This window comes from Zalophus californianus, chromosome 17 (assembly GCF_009762305.2).
Source record: "Zalophus californianus isolate mZalCal1 chromosome 17, mZalCal1.pri.v2, whole genome shotgun sequence".
Classification (NCBI taxonomy): domain Eukaryota; kingdom Metazoa; phylum Chordata; class Mammalia; order Carnivora; family Otariidae; genus Zalophus; species Zalophus californianus.
In genome coordinates this window covers 45,583,392-45,606,151 of record NC_045611.1, presented here as the reverse complement: position 1 = coordinate 45,606,151, position 22,760 = coordinate 45,583,392, and the positions used below count along the sequence as shown (strand labels likewise).

At 36.8% G+C, this 22,760-nt stretch overlaps 1 protein-coding gene across 1 annotated transcript; it reads right to left on the bottom strand.

The window, feature by feature from the left end:
- Nucleotides 1–3,806: 3,806 nt before the first annotated feature.
- On the bottom strand, nt 3,807–22,678 carry LOC113935583 (zinc finger protein 420-like). The gene is made up of 5 exons (XM_035725290.1): nt 22,540–22,678; nt 16,542–16,624; nt 14,635–14,761; nt 12,229–12,327; nt 3,807–6,110 (listed from the first exon to the last, which is right to left on the bottom strand). The coding sequence occupies exons 2-5, from the start codon at nt 16,548–16,550 to the stop codon at nt 4,579–4,581; spliced, it is 1,767 nt and encodes a 588-aa protein (XP_035581183.1). The 5' UTR covers nt 16,551–16,624; nt 22,540–22,678; the 3' UTR covers nt 3,807–4,578.
- Nucleotides 22,679–22,760: the final 82 nt, after the last annotated feature.

The window sequence follows — 22,760 nt, the reverse complement described above, 5'->3', positions numbered from 1 at the left end:
CAACCTTAGAGTCACTCCCTTTGGATTTGGCAACATTTCCTGGAAATGTTCATAGGCATCAGGAATGGGGATTCCCTGGTAACATTTAAGATTATTTATTTGAGAGAGAGAGAGGGCACACTCGAGCGCAAGTGTGGGGGAGGGACAGAGGGAGAGAGAGAGAGCCAGCCGGATGCAGGGCTTGGTCTCAGGACCCAAGAGTCAGAAAATTAACCGACTGCACCACCCAGGCACCCCACTGGTAACATTTTAAAATGTTCTTTACCACAGATCTCTAATCATGTTTGGTTGATAATAAGCTTTTCATTGTTCAAAGGTAGAGATTTAGTATTCAGTATTTCATTAACTTATTTAAGCAGAGTAACTTTTTAAAAAGTACTATTAAGTACTAATGGTGTGCCTGGGGGCATAATTTTCAAAACGCTGGGTAGAGATATGTCTCTATATTCAACATGCATATATAGTAACCTGGAAAAGTACCATGCTGCCCTATTGCAATGACATATTTTACTATAGAACTCAAATTATTGTCTTGTGTTATATTTAATTCTCAAACCTAAACTTGTATGGGACAATGGTGTTAACTGTCAGATGATGAATGACTGAATAGGATACTGGATTCCCCATCTGCAATAAATGGACACAGAAGTGTTCATTATAAGGGACAATCACAGTGACATCATAGATGGTTAGTTGACACTGGGTGTGATTTTCCACAATCATTCTTATTTGGAAGGTATTGATTCTTTTATAGAATTGAACACTAATTGTGGAAAAACAGAGTATTTCATCAAAACTAGTATGATTTGATGCTGGCACTTTCTTGACAATGCCAGAAAATACAGAGGAAGTTATTTTAAATGACTAACTTAAGACATTTATCTGGCTGGAAGGAAATGAAAGTAGTTATCAATTGTAAATAGCATCCTGATTTAGAAAATGGTAAAATGTGGCAGTGGGGGTAAGTTTCCATTTAGTATTGAAGAAATCAATTATCTATAATTCAACTCATTCCTAAAGTTAAATAAAGATTAGAAAAACTAATGAACCTAGATCACAGGTCAGCCACTTTCTTAAAAGACCAGTAGTTAAGAGCAAATAGTAAATATTTTCAGCTTATGGGGCATACGGTCTATGTTACAACTAGTCAATTCTACTATTCAAATGAGAGAGCACCTTTAGATAATATGTAAATGAACAAGTACGGCTGTGTGAATAAAGCTTTACTTAGAAAAATAGGTGGTTGGCCCACAACCTGTCATTTGTTGCTTTTTTCTAATCTTGAAAATACCAGATCAATTGTTTTGTCATTCATCAAGATTTATAATGAAACCACAAGTTAACTCTTAGATATTCTAAATTAATGCTTTTTAGTTTCATATTTCTTTTGGTAGATCCTTTGTTTCAATTGGTATGTAATGTATTTAGATTTTCTATGCTTAATTTCACATGGAAAACTCATTTTGCTTGATTTTTAGGACCTATTCTATTAGAGATGTTATAATTATGTAATGCATGTAGCAATGAGCTAGAAAGACTCTGTTAGGAATAATTCCTTAACTCTTACCTGAGTATGTGCCATAGTGCTGTTTTTATTTATTTTTATTTTCAGATTATTTATTTGACAGAGAGAGTGTGTGCGCACACAAGTAGGCAGAGTGGCAGAGGGAGTGGGAGAAGCAGGTTCCCTGCTGAGCAGACAGCCAGATGTGGGGCTCGATCCCAGGATCATGACCTGAGCTAAAGGCAGATGCTTAACTGACTGAGCCACCCAGGCACCCCCATAGTGCTGCTTTTAAAAGAAAAAGGTTATTTTCTTTTCATTTTCAAAATTTAAATTAGGGGTGCCTGGGTGGTTCAGTTGTTAAGCGTCTGCCTTCAGCTCAGGTCATGATCCCAGGGTCCTGGGATTGAGCCCCGCATCAGGCTCCCTGCTCAGCGGGAGGCCTGGTTCTCCCTCTCTCCCTGTTTGTGTTCCCTCTCTCGCTCTCTGTCAAATAAATAAAATCTTTAAATAAATTAATTAATTAAAAAGGGTCTGATATCAACTTAGGTTGATTTTGATAAATTACATTTTTCCTAGGAACATAATACATTCTCTCTAGATTTCTCAATATGCTGGAATAAACTGAAGTATTGTCTTATAATTTAAAATTCTTCTTCCATATTTATGATTATATCCCTTCTTACTAATGATACTATAATATAATCATTCTTATTTTTACCTTCAGCAGATTTACCAAAGCCTATTTGATGTTAATATACTTCTAACAGGGATGCCTGGGTGGCTCAGTCAGTTAAGCATCTGCCTTCAGCTCGGGTCTTGGTCCCAGGGCTCTGGGATCGAGCCCCGTATCAGGCTCCCTGCTCAGTGGGGAGCCTGCTTCTTCCTCTGCCTGCTACTCCCCCTGCTTGTGCTCTCCTCTGTCAAATAAATAAATGATATCTAAAAAAAAAAACAAAAACACATTTCAAAAAAAAAAGATACTTCTAACAGAAAAAAATTTAAAGTTAAAAAACATTGTTTCAAGATTTCTGTTTCATTTCTAAATCACTAAACTCTACTTCTAGATGTATTCATTGCTTTTCCCAGAAAAAAACCAAAGCTGTTAGAATATGATTTTGATTAATAATCAATAAGCTCTAGAATTTTAGTTTTATTAACTGCTTTTTTATATTGGCTTAGAATTTATGTCATTTTTAATTTATAGCTTTGTAGAATTCTTATTATTTTATCAATGCCACTAAGTAGCAAACAATTGATACAATCTGGAGATAAAGCTGAGAACAGAAAGTTCTAGTCTTCATTTTTAGTTTTCTCCATGTATTGAAGAGTATTAAATTTCCAATGAGTATAACACTGATAACATACCAAAGTTCTGGTGAATAAGCATTTCATTATCATTCCTTTCAGAATAGGACCTGATTCAATTTTCTATTTAATTCAGAACTTGTACATGAGATGATCAATTTGTAAAAGGAGGTGATAAAATATTACCATACAAATTAATAACTATAAAATGAATCTCTACAATGGAGCGATCTAGCAGTCACCACTATAACCCGTGTTAACATCCAGCATCATTAATAGTGGGGAAAACTCAACATTGTATGCTTTTTAATGTTCACAACACTGACTCAGTGAAACCTCTTATTTTAACTTTGAATTTACTAGAACTATTACAGATAGAAGAAAGGATAAATGACCCACAAGGAAATAATTTTAAAAACCCAGAAGGTGGGGCCATTCAGTAAGACAACTTTCTTGTACTCTACAAAAATCCAAAGTATTGAAAAAATGGTGGGGATATTACTCTAAAACAGGAACTGGCAAATTTTTTTGTAAAGAACCAGAGGAGATTATGCTAAGTTAAGTAAGTCAAGCAGAGAAAGACAATTATATGGTTTCACTCATATGTGGAACATAAGCAATAGCACGGAGGACCACCGGGGAAGGGAGGGAAAGCCAAAGGGGGAGAACCAGAGAAGGCCTTTGAGAAGGAGATGAACCATGAGAGACTGCGGACCCCGGGAAACAATCTGAGGGATTCAGAGGGGAGGAGGGTGGGGGGAGGGGGTAATAGGGTGATGGGTATTGAGGAGGGCATGTGCTCTTATGAGCACTGGGTGTTATACTTAACTAATGAATCACTGAACACTATATCAAAAACTAATTATGTACTATACAGTGGTTAACTGAACATTAAAAAAAAAAAAAAGAACCAGACAGTAAATATTTTAGGCTTTGTGGGCCATACAGCATCCATTGCAACTATTCAGCTCTGCCAGAGAAGTATGAAAGCATCCACAGTATGTAAACGAATGTGTCAGTCCTCCAATAAAACTCATGTTTTAAATCCTCATGACTTTCATATTCTACTAGATTTTGCCCAGAAAAAAATTACTTAAAATTCAAAAAGGCATAAGTAATTACATAAGTAATAAAGCTTTTCTAAGTTCATTACACTCATATTGACTTGATCTCTTAATAGTTCACTAATAACAATACAAATAATGATATTAAAAATAGTATCTAAAAAATAGTATCTAATACTTACTGAACAGAGACTATGTTTAAGGTGGCTTTCCAAGTTTTCTATATTCCCAAAACAGCACTATAATGCAAGTACGATCATCACCATTTACAAATGACTCCCACAGGGATATAATATCTTGCCAAATGTCATACAGGCTGTAAAGGATCAAATGGCAATCACTATGGTTCTTGCATATTCGTTAGGTCAACAGGGGTTTTCTGTGGTATGAATTTCCTCAAATTTAACAATAACTAGGGCTGGAGAGCTTTTATAAATAAAGCATAAAAAACAAGGGCATTTCCACATTCTCTGAATTTTTCTCCATTATTAATATTCTGACAATCCATAAACAGAGAAATGCTAATAAAGGCTTCTCTATATTATATAAAAATACATTATAAATTTCTTAATATGAACATTTGAATCATAATGAAAAAATTCCAAACATTATTTACATTTTGAGGAGTTATTACCAGTATAAATTATTTAATGCCTTTTAAGAACTGAATCATATCTAAAATCATTCCCACATTCCTTTCATTCACAGTTTCTCAGTGTTATAAAGTTGATGTACTATACATTCTCTACTGCATATATATGCCTTTCCACAGTCCTTATATTCATAAGGCTTCTCTCCAGTATGAATTCTCTGATGTACTTTAAGACTTGAACTAAGCCTGAAAGACTTCCCACATGTATTACATTCAAAAGGCTTCTCACCACTGTGAATACTCTGGTGTCGAGTAAGTCGTCCATACACACTAAAAGCCTTCCCACATTCCTTACATTCATAGGGCTTCTCACCAGTATGAAATCTATGATGTACAATTAGTTGATGGCTGCTACTAAAAGCCTTCCCACACTCTTTACATTCATGGGGTTTCTCACCAGTATGAATTCTATGATGCACTCTAAGGCTTTCAATATGACTAAAGGCCTTCCAACATTCCTTACATTCATATGGTTTCTCACCTGTATGAACTCTCTCATGCCTAACAAGGTTTGAGGTGCGACTAAAGGCCTTCCCACATTCTTTACATTCATAGGGTTTCTCACCAGTATGAATTCTGTGATGCATTCTTAGGCTTCCACGATGGATAAAGGCCTTCCCACATTCTTTACACTTATAGGGTTTCTCACCAGTATGAATTCTCTCATGTTGAATAAGTGCTGAAGCATGACTAAAGGCCTTCCCACATTCATTACATTCGTAGGGTTTTATGCCAATATGCAATCTCTGATGTGGAATGAGCTGATAACCACGACTAAATGTCATCCCACATTCCTTACATTCATAGGGCTTCTCCCCAGTATGAATTCTCTCATGTTGAACAAGATTTGAGGCACGACTAAAGGCCTTCCCACATTCCTTACATTTGTAGGGTTTCTCCCCAGTATGAATTCTATGATGTACTCTAAGATCTATACCACGGCTAAAGGTCATCCCACACTCATGGCATTCATAGGGCTTTTCACCTGTATGAATTCTGTCATGTTGCACAAGATGAGAGGCTTGACTAAAAGCCTTCCCACATTCCTTACATTCATAGGGTTTCTCACCAGTATGAATTCTATGATGTAGTCTAAGTCTTCCACCCTGACTAAAGGCCTTCCCACATTCATTACATACATAGGATTTCTCACCAGTATGAACTCTCCCATGTTGAGTAAGATGTGAGGCACGACTAAAGGCCTTCCCACATTCTTCACATTCATAGGGTTTCTCACCAGTACGAATTCTCTGATGAACTCTAAGGTCTATCCTACAACTAAATGTCATTCCACATTCCTCACATTTATAAGGTTTTTCACCAGTATGAATTCTCTGATGTTGCAGAAGGTTGGATGCACGATTAAAGGATTTTCCACATTGCTCACATTCATAGGGTTTCTCACCAGTATGAATTCTCTGATGTACTGTAAGGTCTGTATGTCGACTAAAGGCCTTCCCACATTTGTCACATTCATAAGGTTTCTCTCTATTATAAATTTTCTGATGTAGGGTAAAAGACGAATGTTTTTTATAAATGTGTACTTTGTCACAGCTGATTATTTCATATCTTGACTCCAAATCTAAAAGAAAGGAGAAAAACATTTTGTTTTCCTGGACAAAATTAGTGACTGTTTTATAGTAAAATTTCTTTAAAAATTAAAAAACATTTAAAAAATCGAAAATATGACCCATTAGAGACTAATATTTTAGAGAACTCTAAAATCAGCTGTACAGTTTGCCATAGTTACTGATAGTGTCTCCATAACTCATTACATGTTACTATAATTTAATGTATTCTCTTCAGTATCAGTTTCCATATAAAATATAAATATATTAAAAACTATTTTTTATACTGGATCTTTTAATCTGCAATTAAAATTTCCCCCTAAAATATAAATATTGTGGTCATTCCCTCCAATGCATAGCCATGTGTGCATTTCTTTGTTCTCATTTTAAATAAAATAATGAGAGTTCTTGTTTATTTATCTTCACTGAGCTTTTTCTTATTAAGTACACATTCTACAAATGTTCCATCTGTTTTATTCCTTCATATCTTTTCTCAGGTCCTCTCTCACTTTCCGTTTTAACCAAGAATGACCATTCTATTAACTCCTAGAAGTCTGTCAATGAATTTTCAGACAGGAACTAGGTATACACCCTAATGAAAATCATGGGGAATTCTGAGCATTTGGGTACTTTGAGGAAAAGTGAAATTGAACTATACAGTAAAGGAATCTGGAAAAAGAGTTTCAGGAAATATGTGAAAAAGAATGAACAGATGTAGCCTGCAGAATAACAACCAATATAACAGAATATCTTGATTAAATTTATATGTGCTGAACAAGTGGGAAGACACTTGGGGGCAAGAAATACTACCTTGTGAGTAGAGTATGGTATGTGCTAGACTCTGAGATAATACAAACACTTTCTCTCCAAAAACAAGTAACAATAGGAATTAGTTACAATATCAGAAAACCAAAATACATTTGATAGGAAATGGAAATATCCTCTCCAGAATAAATACTGGGTAAGTATGGAAATAAAAAACTGAAAGGGTACAACAGAGAAAATAAGTACATACCTGAATTTGGGGCATTCAATTTGAGCATTCAGAGAATTCAAAGACTTTAGTAATTATTGCCATTAAAAAGAAATAAATGAGTTCAAAGGAGCCAATTCCAAAACTTAAAAAAAAAAAAAACAGTAAAGGAAAGAAAAACAAAAACAAAAACAAATTAAGAGCACAATGTAATGAGTTGAAAAGTATAGTCTTAACAAGTAAACTAAAGAGCTGGTGCTTTAAAAATCAAAAAGTCAACATTAGCCAAACCAACCAAAAAGTGGTAAAAATAAAAAAATAAGAAAGAAATGATAAGGGGAGGGGCGCCTGGGTGCCTCAGTTAAGCGTTTGCCTTTGGCTCAGGTCATGATCTCAGGGTCCTGGGATCGAGCCCCGCATCGGGTTCCCTGCTCAGCAGGAAGCCTCCTTCTCCCTCTCCCACTCCCCCTGCTTGTGTTCCCTCTCTCGCTGTCTCTCTCTCTGTCAAATAAATAAATAAAATCCTAAAAAAAAATGACTTAGGGGGAAATGCAAAACTAAAATGAATTTTATTGATATTATGAATACTTTGAATACATCACTAATACTTCTAGAAAAATTCATCAAAATTGCTCAAAATAATCACTAAGAAGAGAAAGCTTAAACAGACCAAATGCAACAGAATAGAAAATGTTGTAAAAAAAGATAGTTGTAATGAGTATTCTTTAACTCCTAAATTATCATTTCTAAATATCAATGTCATTTATATAGATCCAGCATGGTTAAACAGTTTGGAACAGGGCAAAAAAGGTAAGCTTAGAAATTTTATGCCAAAAAGAAAGAAAGAAAAAAATGAAAATGTCAAAGACTTACAGAAGTGTGACTGACCAACACTGTGAAAACAGTAGTATAAAAATGACTGTGATAAATATAAACAATAAAAAAATGAGTCCACAATGATACAAGGGAAAATAAATGAAAAATAATTTCACTGTTAAATAACTCTTTAATTGAAGAAGTTCTAGTTCCATCATAGTGGTGTAAATCCCTTATAGTCGTCTCCCTCTCTGACTGATATCAACTAAAAATGCTTGGCAAAATAAAAAAACCCAAACACTTGAGGTCAGTAATTAGAGTAAACCAAAGAAGAGATCTCTGGAAGGGTGACTGGCTGGCTCAGTAGATAGAGCAAGCGACTCTTAATCTCAGGGTTGTGAGTTCAAGCCCCACGTTGGGTGTGGAGCCTACTTAAAAAAAAAAAAAAATCAAGTTAAAATAAGAGCAGAGGACTGTGGAGAGGAGTGAAAACTTTAAAAAGTAAACTACACTAGGGTGAGTTTCTTGCTATTTTCTCTATCACTCACAATCTTGCCACAAGGGAGGGACTGTTAAACTGGGGCAAAAAACGGGCTGTAAAAGCCTGGACATATTTCTTGTTGCAAGAATCATGGCAAGGAACACTGCCTAATTGGAAAGAAAGGGAGGAACTCTTGAGGGGGAACATTCTGAAAAAGAGATTCCCTAGTTTTGGATACAAACGAGTTCAAAGCTTAGCCTAAACCTGAATCATAGGTGCATGAGGAGGACACAAAACATTGTAAGCAAAACCTTAGAGAACTAAACTGAGAATTAAACTACTGCCCACAAACAGCAGGACAGAATGTACAGTCTAAGTTTTATTGCTTTGATTACTTGCTAAAATATAATAGCAATACTCTACTTTCAATAATGGATAGAAAAACCAGACAGAAGATCAATAAGGAAACAAAGGACTTGAACAACAGTCTAAACAAACTGGACCTAAGAGACATACATGTGTATTCTACATACAACAGAATACATGTTCTTCTCAAGTACACATGGAACATTCTCCAAGATAGACCACAGACCCAAGTCAACTATCAATAAAATTTAAAAGACTGAAATGAGAGTGTCTTTTCCAATCACAAAGGAACAAAATTAGAAATCAGAAGCAGAAGGAAAACTAGAAAATACACAAACATGTGGGAATTAAATAACATACACTTAAAAAACCAATGGGACAACAAAGAAATTACAGGGATATTAGAAAATACCTTGATAAATAAAAATGAAAACAGAATATACCAAACTTATGGATGCAGCAAAACCAGTGCTTTCAGTCTTTTACCACTAAGCATGAGGTTAGCTGTGGACTAACATAGATGGCCTTTATTATGGTGAGGCAGTTTCCTTCTATTCCTGGTTTCTTGAGTGTTTTATCATGAGAAGTATTACATTCTGTTAAATGCTTTTTCTACATTGAGATAATCGTGTGGCTTTTCTCCCCTTCATTCTGTTAATGTGTATTGCATTGCTTGATTTTTATATATTGCATCATCTTTGCATTCCAGAAATAAATCCCACTTTGTCATGGTGTATAATCCTTCTCATGTGCTGCTGAATTCCGTTTGCTAGTATTTTTGTTGAGAACTTTTGCCTTAATATGCATCAGGAACACTGACCTGTGGTTTTCTTCTTGCACTGGATTTGCCTGGCTCTGGTATCAGGGTAATGCTGGCCTCAGAGTAAGTTTGGGAGTGTTCCTTCTTCAATGTTTTGGAAAAGTTTGAGGGGAATTGGTGTTAATTCTTTGTTTAGCAGGGTTTTTTTTTCTTTCCAAGTTTTTATTTAAATTCCACTTATTTAATATACAGTGTAATATTAGTTTCAGGTATAGATTTTAGTGATTCAACATTTATATACAACACCCAGTGCACATCACAAGTGCCCTTCTTAATACCCATCACTTATTTAACCCATCCCCCCCAACTACTCCCCTCCAGTAACCATCAGTTTGTTCTCCATTGTTAAGAGTCTATTTTTTTGGTTTTCCTTTCCTTTCTCTTCTATGTTCGTTTGTTTTGTTTCTTAAATTTCACACGAGTGAAATCATATGATATGTCTTTCTCTGACTTATTTCACTTACTGTAATACTCTCTAGCTCCATGTTGTTGCAAATAGCAAGATTTCTTTTTGATGGCTGAGTAATATTCCATTGTATACACACACCACACACACACCCACATCTTCTTTATTCATTCATCAGTTGATGGACATTTGAGCTCTTTCCATAATTTGGCTTTTGCTTATAATGCTGCTATAAATACCAGGTTGCATGTATACCTTCAAATTAGTATGTTTGTATCCTCTGGGTAAATACCTAGTAGTGCAATTGCTGGACTGCAGGGTAGTGCTATTTTTAACTTTCTGAGGAACCTCCATACTATTTTCCACAGTGGTTTCACCAGTTTGCATTCCCACCAACAGTGTAAGAGGGTTCTCCTTTCTCCACATCCTCGGCAACACCTGCTGTTTCCTGTGTTAATTTTAGCAAACTGAGAGGTGTAGTTCTGTATTTCCCTGATGATGAGTGATGTTGAGCATCTCTGCATGTGTCTGTTCATTTTTTTTGTTGTTGTTTGTTCATTTTTTATTACTGATTCAAACTCTGTACTAGTACGTCTGTTTAGATTTTCTATTAGGTCAGGATCTCACTGGGTTTCCCAGTTTGTTGGCATACAGTTGTTTACAGTCTCTTCTTTCATTTCTGATTTTAGCTGAGTTTTTTCTTTTTCTTAGTCAATCTAGCTAAAGTTTTCTCACTTTGATCTTTCTAAAGGCAACTCTTGGTTTCATTGATTTTTTTCCTATTGTTTTTCTATTCTCTACCGTGTTTATCGCTGCTCTATTCTTTATTATTTTCTTTCCTCTACTATCTCTGAGGTTAGTTCATTCTTTTTTTACCTAGTTTCTTGAGGTAATGAAGTTAGGTTGTTGATTTGAGAATTTTCTTTCTAATATACGCACTTAGAGCTATAAACCTCCTTCCTAGTAGTGTTTCAAAGCATCCCTTAAAAGTTTTGGTATGTAGTAAGTTTTGAAATTGGAAAATATGAATCCCACTTTTTTCTTTTTCAAGATTTTTTTTTTACTATTCTGAATCCCTTGCATACCCATATGAATTTTATGATCAGAATGTGAATTTCTACAAATGAGCTGATGGGATTTGGGGTAGTATTGCCATCTTAATATTAAGTGTTCTGATTTTAAGAAAATGCTATGTGAAATGAAAAAACAACATAAATCAGAGTGAGAAAAACTGAGAAATGAAGTGATAGAGTTCAGGAATAGAGATAAAGAAAAAATGATTTCAGAATACTAACCTATAAAGAAAAAAACTCCCAATAGATTAATATTAGGTTAAAATTTTTTTTAAATAAAAATTAAGAAATATATAAAAAGTGTATGACAGAAAGTGAATAATCACTTAATGGTTATTTTATCTAGATTTCTGTATAAGTCTCATAATTAATAAAAAAGTTTAATTTTTGAAAATAAAGGATATAAAAATTTTAACCAAATCATAGCTCTACAAATAATCTTGGAAAACAATGACAACTCTTAATGAATCACAACACCTTACATGGTTTGATCCCCCATAACATACTGACTTTGTTTTGTTAGTCACTCTTCAATAACTCTGCTCTGATCTACCTGCTGCTCCTGAACACACAACACTCATGTTCCCCTTCAGGCCTTTGCATTTGTTGTTTGCTCTTCTTGGAATGTTCTTGCTCTTATACTCAAATAGCCTGGGACCTGACATCTTACCTCCTCAGGAAAATGCCCCTGACCACTTACCTTACCAAAATTTGTCCTGTCCTTAGTTTCCTTTATACTATATTTCATCATCTGAAGTTATCTACCTACTTACTTGTTTATATGTTTATTTTATGTTTTCCCTAATATACCATAAACTCCATTGTATTAGCCAGATATAGAAATGTATTTATTTTTAGACAGTGAAACCACATATACACATCTAAGTGCACAAGAGGACCTGGAGAGCAGCTGAGTCCAAAATACAGATAACACGGTGCATGAGGAAGAACGAAAGTGCCCATTACCGAACTGGGAGGGAAATATGAGAAGAGTAACAAAAGGGAGTAGTTAATGAGGTGAAGATGAAATTCACTGGGGAGCTCACGCACAGCATATATTTCCCCTCTAGATCACAAGTATTTTCTCTAATGTTAATGGAGTTTTCCAACCAACATTTCAAGTGTGTGTCTCCTCCTTGACCACTTAGGTTTTACCTAAACAGATATATTCCCATAGCTTGACTTGCTCACACTTACCTGTACACCATCTTCTCGTGTCTTCCCTCACAACCATCCAGGGATCTTTTCCTTGCTCCAATAATGTAATCACATCGGGCTTAGAAATGGAATGTCCTGCTTACAAAGAAAAAAAAAATGCCACATGATGTAGAACAAAATGTTGCTTGGTTAAAATTATAATAATAAACTAAAGGTCAAAATGACATTGAATAAGATTTTTGAGAAGAGAGAGTAAAGGACCTAAAGAACAAGAATCAAGTATAATAAGGGTTTTTTTTTGTTTTTTAATACACACGCATAAATCCTCTTTTTCTTGAGAGTATGCATAATACCATAGTTTAAAATACAGAATGTGGAGCCTTGGTTCAATTCTTGTCTTTGACCTTCCAGCTATGTCTGACCTTGGGAAAGTCACTTAAACCCAGTGCTTCAGTATTCTCACTTGAAAAATGTGAACAGGGCTGTTAGGGGGATCAAACAAGTTGAGATATATATATATATATATATATATATATATATATATATATATATATGTAAAGTGCTCAGAGCACTGTCTATTACATGCTACGAACAGTAACATTTTTACTGATAGTGTTGTTTTACGAAGAGTACACAAGAAGAGCTAGCTATAAGATATTCATTCCATTTTAATGTAATGTTCGTAGATTACAACTTCCAATCACAAAACAGAATTTCTTATGAAAATTAAAATGTGTATGCCTCAGTTTTCAATGAGTTCCATTTATCTAATCCACCGCTATTTAAACTATAGAGGCTCTTTTAGGGCAATAAGAGCAATTCAGGACCCTGTGTCAAGCTGATTAACCTTCAAGTAGATAATAAAATTGAGTATCTATAGACATTCTGAGCATAAATAAATAGGAAACATGAATCCCTTAACAATGGTTATATAATAAGCACTAGAGAATTCTAAACAAGACCTTATTCATAAAGGAAGGGAGGCAACTTAAGACCAGAGGGGGTATGAATATCACTGAAGGACAGAGAAGATAAAGCTGTTGTAGGGGCCAAGGGCAGACCATCCCAAAATGTGCTACTTTGGCTTTTTTTTTTTTAAAGATTTTATTTTATTTTTTGACAGAGAGAGAGACAGTGAGAGAGGGAACACAAGCAGGGGGAGTGGGAGAGGGAGAAGCAGGCTTCCTGCTGAGCAGGGAGCCTGATGCAGGGCTCGATCCCAGGACCATGAGATCATGACCTGAGCCAAAGGCAGAGATGCTTAATGACTGAGTCACCCAGGCGCCCCAGCATTTTTTTTTTAAGATTTATTTATTTGAGAGAGAGCGAGCGAGCAAGCACATGCAAGTTGGGGAGGGGCAGGAGAGGGAGAGAAACTCAAGCAGACTCCCCATTGAGCATGGAGCCTGACACGGGGCTCGATCTCATGACACTGAGATCATGATCTGAGCCAAATCCAAGAGTCAGGTGCTCAACTGACTGAGCCACCCCAGCACTCCGGCATATTGATTATTTTATTTTATTTTTTTAAAGATTTATTTATTTGACAGAGAGAGAGCGCACAAGCAGGGGGAGCAGGAGAGGGAGAAGCAGGCTCTCTGCTGAGCAGGGAGCCCAAGGTGGGGCTCGATCCCAGGACTCTAAGATCATGACCTGAGCCAAAGACACCTAACCGACTGAGCCACCCAGGTGCCCCTTTATTGATTATTTTAAATTAAAAGTTCAATGCAGGGGCGACTGGCTAGCTCAGTTGGTAGAGCATGAAACTCTCTATCTCGGGGCCATGAGTTCAAGTCCCACACTGGGCATGGAACCTACTTAAAAAAATAAAAAGTTAAATGCAAGAAGAACACTATGATCCCCACTTTGTCTTCAGAAAGCAGGAAATAAATCTCCTAATGGAAAGTACCCTCCCTGTATCAGGATATAAAGAGACATCCTTATAAAAAATATAGGGAACTTAAAGCTGAGAAGTCTGTGTTAACTACCCTTGTTACTTTTTACTAATTTACTACTGCAGCCCAAATTCTGGTTAAGATTACCTACTAATTGAAATTCCGAACATAAGTTTTCTTTGTCCTGTCAATTCTTCACAGATTTGTTGTCTCCTTGTCTAAAAAGTATAAAAACTGCCTGATTTCTTCATTTGAGGATTCTGTGTACACATAAACTTTTTTTCCTCCTGTTACTCTGTCTCATGTCAGTTTAATTCTTAGACCAGCTAGAAGAATTCTGAAGGGTAAAGGAAAATCCTCCTTCCCCAACAATTTAATGGAGGGGCAATTTCCAAACTGACAAAGCTCAAACCATTTCTTTGGGAAAAAATAACAAAAAAATATAACTAGTTTCCTAAAAGCAGCCCTAAAAATCACAGTGGAAAAAAAATGCGTATCTTAAAGAACAGACTCTAAATTATCCTAAATCATTAGACGCTGATAAACATACCCAATGAGACCAAGTTATCATAGTTCTCCATCATCACATCCCGGTACAAGTTCTTCTGAAGAGAGTCAAGATATTCCCACTCCTGCTGAGAGAAGTCTATGGCCACATCCCTGAATGTCATAGATCTCTGAAATGGCAAACCCATGTATTACTAGAGAAATTAGATAAATATTTTGTTGAAGATAGAAGGAGAGGAGATAAAGACTCCACTGCATGAAGAAAGCAATATAGCAAGTATGTAGGCTAAAAATCTATAACACAGGAGGGGATTGAAGCAGAATATATACATATTTTTGAAGAAGCCTGCCAGAATAGACAAAATATTCCTTAAATACTTGAATCACTTGAGACTAGATAAAATAATAACCACTGACTATTAAATAGTGAATTCAACCATGTTTGATTGTTATCTATAACATAAACTCTCAGTAAACATGGGTTGCTAAAGAAAATTTTTGCTTTTTAGAGAAGAGAAAATTTGATCAAATATTTTTCAAAACATTTTCTAAAAACAATTTTAGAAAATAAGGTTTGTATAAAATTAAGAATTCCCTCAAGCATTAAATACTTCATTATGTGGGATCTTACCATAAATATTTTTTCTTGTTTTGACAAATCCATGTACTTTCTGGCACATGACATAATTTATGGATATGTTGGATTTAATCATTTATACAGGTAGGATATATCCTATTTGTAAGGTCTTCCCCAATTCTGTGATTCTATGTTCACCTACTACTTATGATGACATAGTTTTCTTGTTGCCATCTACCATCTGTCACTGAACACCTAGCTTATGCTGAGTATGGTAGGTAGCTTCTACTTAGGTTACCAATGATCATCTTTTGGTATTTATGCCCTTGTGTACTCTCCTTCACATGTGTATGAGCTGAACTGAGTGACTTGCTTTTAATAAATAGAATATGATTAAAGTGATGAAATGTTACTTCTGACAGATTACAAAAGACTGTGATCTCCACATTGCCTGCCCTCTTTTGATGTCTCACCTGCTTAACCAAGAGTGGCCTCCAGTCAATAGCCCCTGAGCAACTGGATCCTGTCAAAGCCCAGGTGAGTGAGCTTGGAAGCAGATACACCCAATGTTGGCCTTAAGATGACTTCAGCCCTCACCAAGACCTTGATAGCCTTGTAAGAGATCCAAACAGGAGAGCAAGCTAAGCCATGCCCAGATTACCAAACCACTGAAACTGTGAGATAAATGTTTACTGCTTTGAGCTGCTAAGTGTTGGGGTAATTTGTTACACAACAATAGATAACTAATACATTGAGTTAAAGAATACTGAAGAAGGATGATGAATTTACAGATATCACCTAAATTCAGTATGTCTCATCCAACAACAGAACAGTCTTCATATTTATCTCTCAGAGATTTCCTCCCAAAGTCTATGACTCAGTTTGCAAATCACAATTATATAATAATTCACACAAATTATGAGATTTTACTCTACACTGAGACTTAAGTCATTCAATACCAAATTTCTATCCTATCTACCTGTAAATCTCAACTCTGGAAAATTTCAAAGTCTTCTCATGGATGGTCGAATACAACCATTGTATCCATCTGTCCACACTATAGAACAACCTCACATAACATAAATCTTTAAAGGACATATCTCCTCCACTACTCCATCACTGCCCTTGATAAAAGAATGCACACTTAAGCCAGGCTGAATAATTTCGCAGTAATAACGTAACACTAGTTAGTTTACAACAGGTCACATAGAGAGGATGCTGGGTCATCTAGTACCACATTTCACTGGAACAAAAGATGGGAAGAAGGTTATTGGACAGGACTTCTGCTGGTAGTAAACTTCAGAAAAATTAATGAAAATACTCAATCTAAAAAAACCACACATATTTCAGGAAGGAGAGAAACACCAACTTACATGGGCCATGGTTTTAGACCTGCAAGAGCGGATCAGTCCTCACGATTCCTCTAACAGAAAAGCACAGATCCAGAAAGCCAGAGCTGGGAGAAGAGAAAGACCTTGAGACCAATGTGGCTTTAGTGTTCCCAACAGGACATAAATTAATGTTAGGATCTTCCACTCCAGGTTCCAAACCTATTATCCATCACACATAATTTGGGGAGATTAGGATTCTAGATAAGGCCATTTCCTTCCCCAAATCCCAGGGGTCTCTGATGAACAAAGTCATAGAACAGAAGCATATCTGCATTAAAATCAGACCTACAGGGCGCCTGGGTGGCTCAGTTGGTTAAGCGACTGCCTTCGGCTCAGGTCATGATCCTGGAGTCCTGGGATCGAGTCCCGCATCGGGCTCCCTGCTCGGCAGGGAGTCTGCTTCTCCCTTTGACCCTCCCCTCTCTCATGTGCTCTCTCTCTCTCTCATTCTCTCTCTCAAATAAATAAATAAAATCTTTAAAAAAAAAAATCAGACCTACAAATGTCAGCAGAAGTTCTCTGGCCACTGCATCACTTTGGTGAGACAGATGCAGACCCAAGAATGGGCAGTGCAGTCTTATTTTGATCCTCTTCCTTCTCATCTTCTGAGACTGAAAAGAGCCTATGTCATCTTAATGAGAAACTCTTTTGTGGCTTTGGAACTGAGTGAAGGTGGTTAAAACATTGGAGATGGAACATCAGTGTTCAGTATGTTAAGTCTAGCAAATCTTACTAAATATATGACAAACCATCATTGTACTACAATACAAAGTAGGTATCAAAAAAAACAAAAAACAAAAAACAAAAAACAAAGTAGGTATCAAATGTGAAGTTGGGAAAAATATTTAAGGATATGAGAAATATTCCAGATATACTGTCAAGAATAATTAGATTGACCAATAAAAAAAAAAACACCCTAAGAATATATCAATCAGTGTAGAGAAAAACTGGCAGAGAAACGGACAATTGAAATCAATAGATAAAAACGTCTGGAAGGTTACGGAACCATCCAATAACAGTGTTTTTCTTTTTATTTTGATCTTGATTTTTCTTTTGTTATGTATGTATTAAGATTTACTTATTTGAGAGAGAAAGAAAGAGCAAGCACACAGTGGGAAGGGGAAGAGGGAGAAAATCAAGCAGACTCCCTGCTGAGCACAGAGCCTGACTCGGGGCTTCATCTCAGGACCCTAAGGTTATGACCTGAGCTGAAATCAAGAGTCGGATGCTTAACTGACTGAGCCACCAAGGCACCCCTTTCTTGATTTTTCTTTTTAAAGTGTACTTCATAATTACTGTAACAATGACCATAGATTAACTTGAAATACATGTGTTTTTCTTTCTTTATTTATTAACAGGAAGATATCCAAAAAGGAGAATTCAAGAAAGTCCTTTGTTATCTAAAGTTAGTCTACTTTACTGAACAGCTTATCTTCTGTCTGTTTCCTTTGGATCCCACTATCTGAACTCATGCTATCATTTCTTCTCAGGTATGATGGAGTTCTGTCTAGAAGAAATAGGAAGCAGTCTCTGTATAATATCTTGTATGAACTGATGATACTCTCATACAGCTTTATTTGAAGTCTTCTTGACAGAAGGGTTTATTTGGTTTCTAAACCTGTCAGCTAAGCCACCATGTCCCCCAGACAGCAACTGAATTGATATCCTATTAGTTTTACTTTACATCTAACAAAATTAGAAGGAAAACTGTGAGTATAAAAGTCACAGCACAAAATACACTTATTACCATAGATATTCCATAAAATTGGTATATTTTGTTTATATCCTGACTGTTGCTGTAGATATACTGGTGTGTCTTTCCTGTATTCACAAAATAGGTCACTTAAATCTCTCCAGTGGTCTTTGCCACACACTGCCTTACAATTATTTCTATTCAGATTTTACCTCATTTTAGATAATAAGCATTTTAAAGGAAGCCAACTATGGCTATCCAGGATTGTAATACTCCAAAGCCAAAAATTTCTAGGTCTAGCATATTGTAGGCACTTTAAAAAGTTTGATTTTTTTTAACCACAAAATTCCATTTCCAGGAAATTTTTAAAGGAAATAACTATAGAAATATGTAGGGCATGTGCACAAGGATGTTCATCGGAGAATAATTTTTGATAACCAAAAATTAAAAACATAACTTTCTCACAGAAGCCAACAGGTTAAACATATTACGGTCTGCAATATGGTATTGTGGCATCATTAATAATCCATAAGAAATGATGGAAAACATATTAACTCAGTGAAAAAGACAGGTTTTAAATGGTATGCATAATGTAGGAGGTGATATTCTGTTGACATTAAGAACACAGGCTCTATTGTCAGACTTACAGGAATTGAAAACGAGCTTTAAGCTGTGAGGGTTAATATTACCTCAGTGCCCCTGTTTATTACAAAATCAGCAAAGAAAGGTTAAGAGTATTACCTATCACATGACTGTTTTGAAGAACAAGACAATCTATATAAACATTAAAAAGTATAAGATGGCTGATATAAATTATTTATCATACTGAAAGTGAAAGTCATTACACGACCCTTAATCCATTATTATACATGGAAATTAATTCTGCTGCATTATGTTTTTCTCATAGAAAATTTGTGCTTCTTGGGCTCTCTCTTTACTTTTAAAAATTCCAGTTCCTATCTTTGAAAAAATATAATTCTTCTTGATAAAATCATTAGTAATGAGAGAGACAGAGAGATTATAGACAGGAAGACAGTATGTCCCTTTCCTCACTCCCCAGCAGCTATATAAACACACACAAGCATATTTATGATGCTGAATGGAGTTCTTCTTGCTCTCTATGGCTGCTGGGGACTGATAAAAGGTATATATTCAATATATATATGTATTATCTATATCTACACCTATAATCAGGATGTGATAAAATGCAATCTTAACAAATGAATCTTATTCTGCATAATAGGATTTATATTACAATCCTTATTTTCTGTTATAAAAACTATCTTTGGAAATATTATTTGTACTTGCCAGAACCTAGAATTAGAATTTAGTGCTATTTTCTTGGAAAGTAACCTTAAATCTGTAAATTATTAATTATAATCAGCACAGGAGTTTTGACTTGCTCTGATTCTGACCTGGACCAGCTCACAGGCAACACAGTAGTTTCCTGTATCAATGCCAAGCTTACTGCAGACACCTGATGGGCACAGTGCACTACAGCACAGAACTCCTGGGCTCAAGTGATCTTCCTGCCTCAGCCTCCCAAGTAGCAAGAACTATAGGCACATGCCACTGCCTAAATTATTGATTATGAAAGGATGTATTATTTAGTAATTTGGTGCCAAAATAAGATTTTGAGCGGGCACCTGAGTGGCTCAGTCATCAAGCGTCTGCCTTCGGCTCAGGTCATGAACCCAGGGTCCGGGGATCGAGTCCCACATCAGGCTCCCTGCTCAGCGGGAAGCCTCCTTCTCCCTCTCCCACTCTCCCTGTTTATGTTCCCTCTCTCACTGTCTCTCTCTCTGTTAAAAAATAAATTAAAAAAAAAAATCTAAAAAAAAATAAGATTTTGAGCAACATTCCTAAAATCTAAAAGGTGAAAACTGAATGTTCTTCAAAGAAGGAGATCCCTGGCATTTCCTCCTCCCTAAAAAAAAGAGGTACAAGAAAACCCATGAATGGGTTAGATTTCTTTTTCAAACTAAGAGTAGAACTCTGACTCTTTTATTTCACCAATTATGTTTTGCCAAAACAAAGCCACACAGAAATGTTCACACATAAATTGGAAACACATACACCAAATATTAAAAGTGATTATTTTTGGGGCACCTGGGTGGCTCAGATGGTTAAGCGTCTGCCTTCAGCTCAGGTCATGATCCCAGGGTTGTGGGATCGAGTCCTGCATCGGGCTCCCTTCTCCTTGGGAGCCTGCTTCTCCCTCTGCTTCTCTCTCTCTCTCTCTCTCCCTCTGCCTCTCATGAATAAATAAATAAAATCTTTAAAAAAAAAAGTGATTATTTTTAGGCAGTGAGATGTTGTTCTTAAATTTCTTAGGACATTAATTTCTTCTGCAATGTCTGCATTAATTCTATTATAATAAATACAACATAAAGATATTCAAAAGTATTTAAAATGTTTTAAGTCACTGTTATGGCAGAGGCTATATTTTCATCATTTAAAGAAGTCTGTACTGGGATGCCTGGATGGCTCAGTACGCTAAGCGTCTGCCTTTGGCTCAGGTCATGATCCCAGGGTCCTGGGATTGAGTCCTGCACCAGGCTCCTTGCTCAGCGGGAAGCCTGCTTCTCCCTCTGCCTGCCCCTCCCCCTGCTTGTGCTCTCTCTGACAAATAAATAAAATCTTAAAAAAATAAAAATTTAAAAAAATCTGTACATATTAGGCCTACCATGAGAAATCAGTGATTGAAACAACTACCACTTACCTGTTCTTTAATAGCCTTTAGTTGTACTACACGGAAATAATCAGATACATTTCACTATAAAGATTTTTCCGTTAACAGAAGGGAAACGGCCTTTGCATGTTAATGGGAATATGTATGTAAAATAGGCAGAAAAGTTTTTTGAGTACACAGAAGCTGTCCAATAAATACGACTACATACCTTCCATTCTTCTCTGAATAACCAATTAAAATATCATTTTGGATACAATCCTCCCAAAAGGGTTTTACAAAATTCTATTTTTAAAAGTGAACTTCATATATAATTTAAATTTTTCTTTTTTCTAGATTTTATTTATTTATTTGAGAGAGAGAGAGCACGCACGCATAACAGCAGGGGGTGGGGCAGAGGGAGAGGAAGAAGCAGACCCTCTGCTGAGCAGGGAGCCTGACATGGGGCTCAATCCCAGGACACTGAGATCATGACCTGGGCTGACACTTAACCAACTGAGCCACCCAGGCACCCCTAAAATTTTCTTGAATACTATCTCCACAAATATTAAGATGGTTTCATTAGATAACAGTCTCTTTCCTTATAATGACTAATTTTTATAAACAGAAATTGTATCATCTGCATAATAATCTCTCATTGACGTCATGGGCTTTCTCAACCATTCCCATTATCTTGATCACTAATTTTGCGCAAAGTTGTACCAATGCATAACAATTTCTGATGCTAGATAAAACGAGGTGTAAATTTTTTGAATACATACACCCTTGGAAAATGAAAGTTTCCAAATATATGCAGCAATTATCTACACCCATAAATACAAAGGACCCTTGTTAAGAAATCCTGGTCTTGGACACTTGAATTCTGGCTCAGTTCCTTAAATTGTAAACACACGTCACAACCTCATATTTTCATTTCTTCTTAACTACAGAAACCTGAAAGGGAATAATCGGAGTCACTACAGTGCTGAGCATTTATGTTCTACCCTCCATGGCTACATCCCGCTGTAACCTCATACATATTAACCAGAATGAAGAAAGATTGTTCACATGCGGTTCCTTCCTTTAGGGCTAAGTGAATGCTGACATTCTCAAGTATGTAAATGAATCCCAGAAAACTCCCAGGGAGGACAGTCCCAGGAAGGAATACCATTCTTGGAGTCCCTCTATCCACACACGTTCCTAGAAGCCTGTCTCAGGGGTAATTCATGATCTAAAATTCCCATCCTAACAGCTGGTCTACACACCTTACCAAAATCCTCTATGAAGGGCTCAGTATATGATTTCCCGCCAGGTGGCAGTCATACGTGGCTGACAGGAAGGTGGAGGAAGCGGCCGCGAACCCAGAGCCACCGGTCCCAGAGCCACTCACCACAGAGCCACCACAACCGAAGCTCAGATGAAGGACACTCACCTTACGTCTCCGTCACACGAGGGCAACCACGCACCTCTTCTAGTCTTACCTCTGCACCCCAGCTTCGCCTCCCACAAACACACACCCTTGCCGTCTTTCTCACGGGGACACAAGCACCCTCCTCTGCGGCTCGAGCACCCACAGGCCTGAGGGGACCGGCACCCGCGGTCCCGGCTCCCACTCTCACCGCCACTCGCCGTCCACGCGGCCTCCACGCTACGACCGCACGGCCTTTTCCGCGGCGACCCACAAGGACGTCTTCCTCACACTGAGGCCACTCACGCGCGGCGCCCAACAAGAGACACGCAAAAAGAGCCCGAGGTTCCAGTCACCACCCGCACCGTGGGACCCGGAACGCAGGGTCGTAAAAGTCCCGAAGTAAAGCGGCCAGCCCCCCGCCCGAGCCCC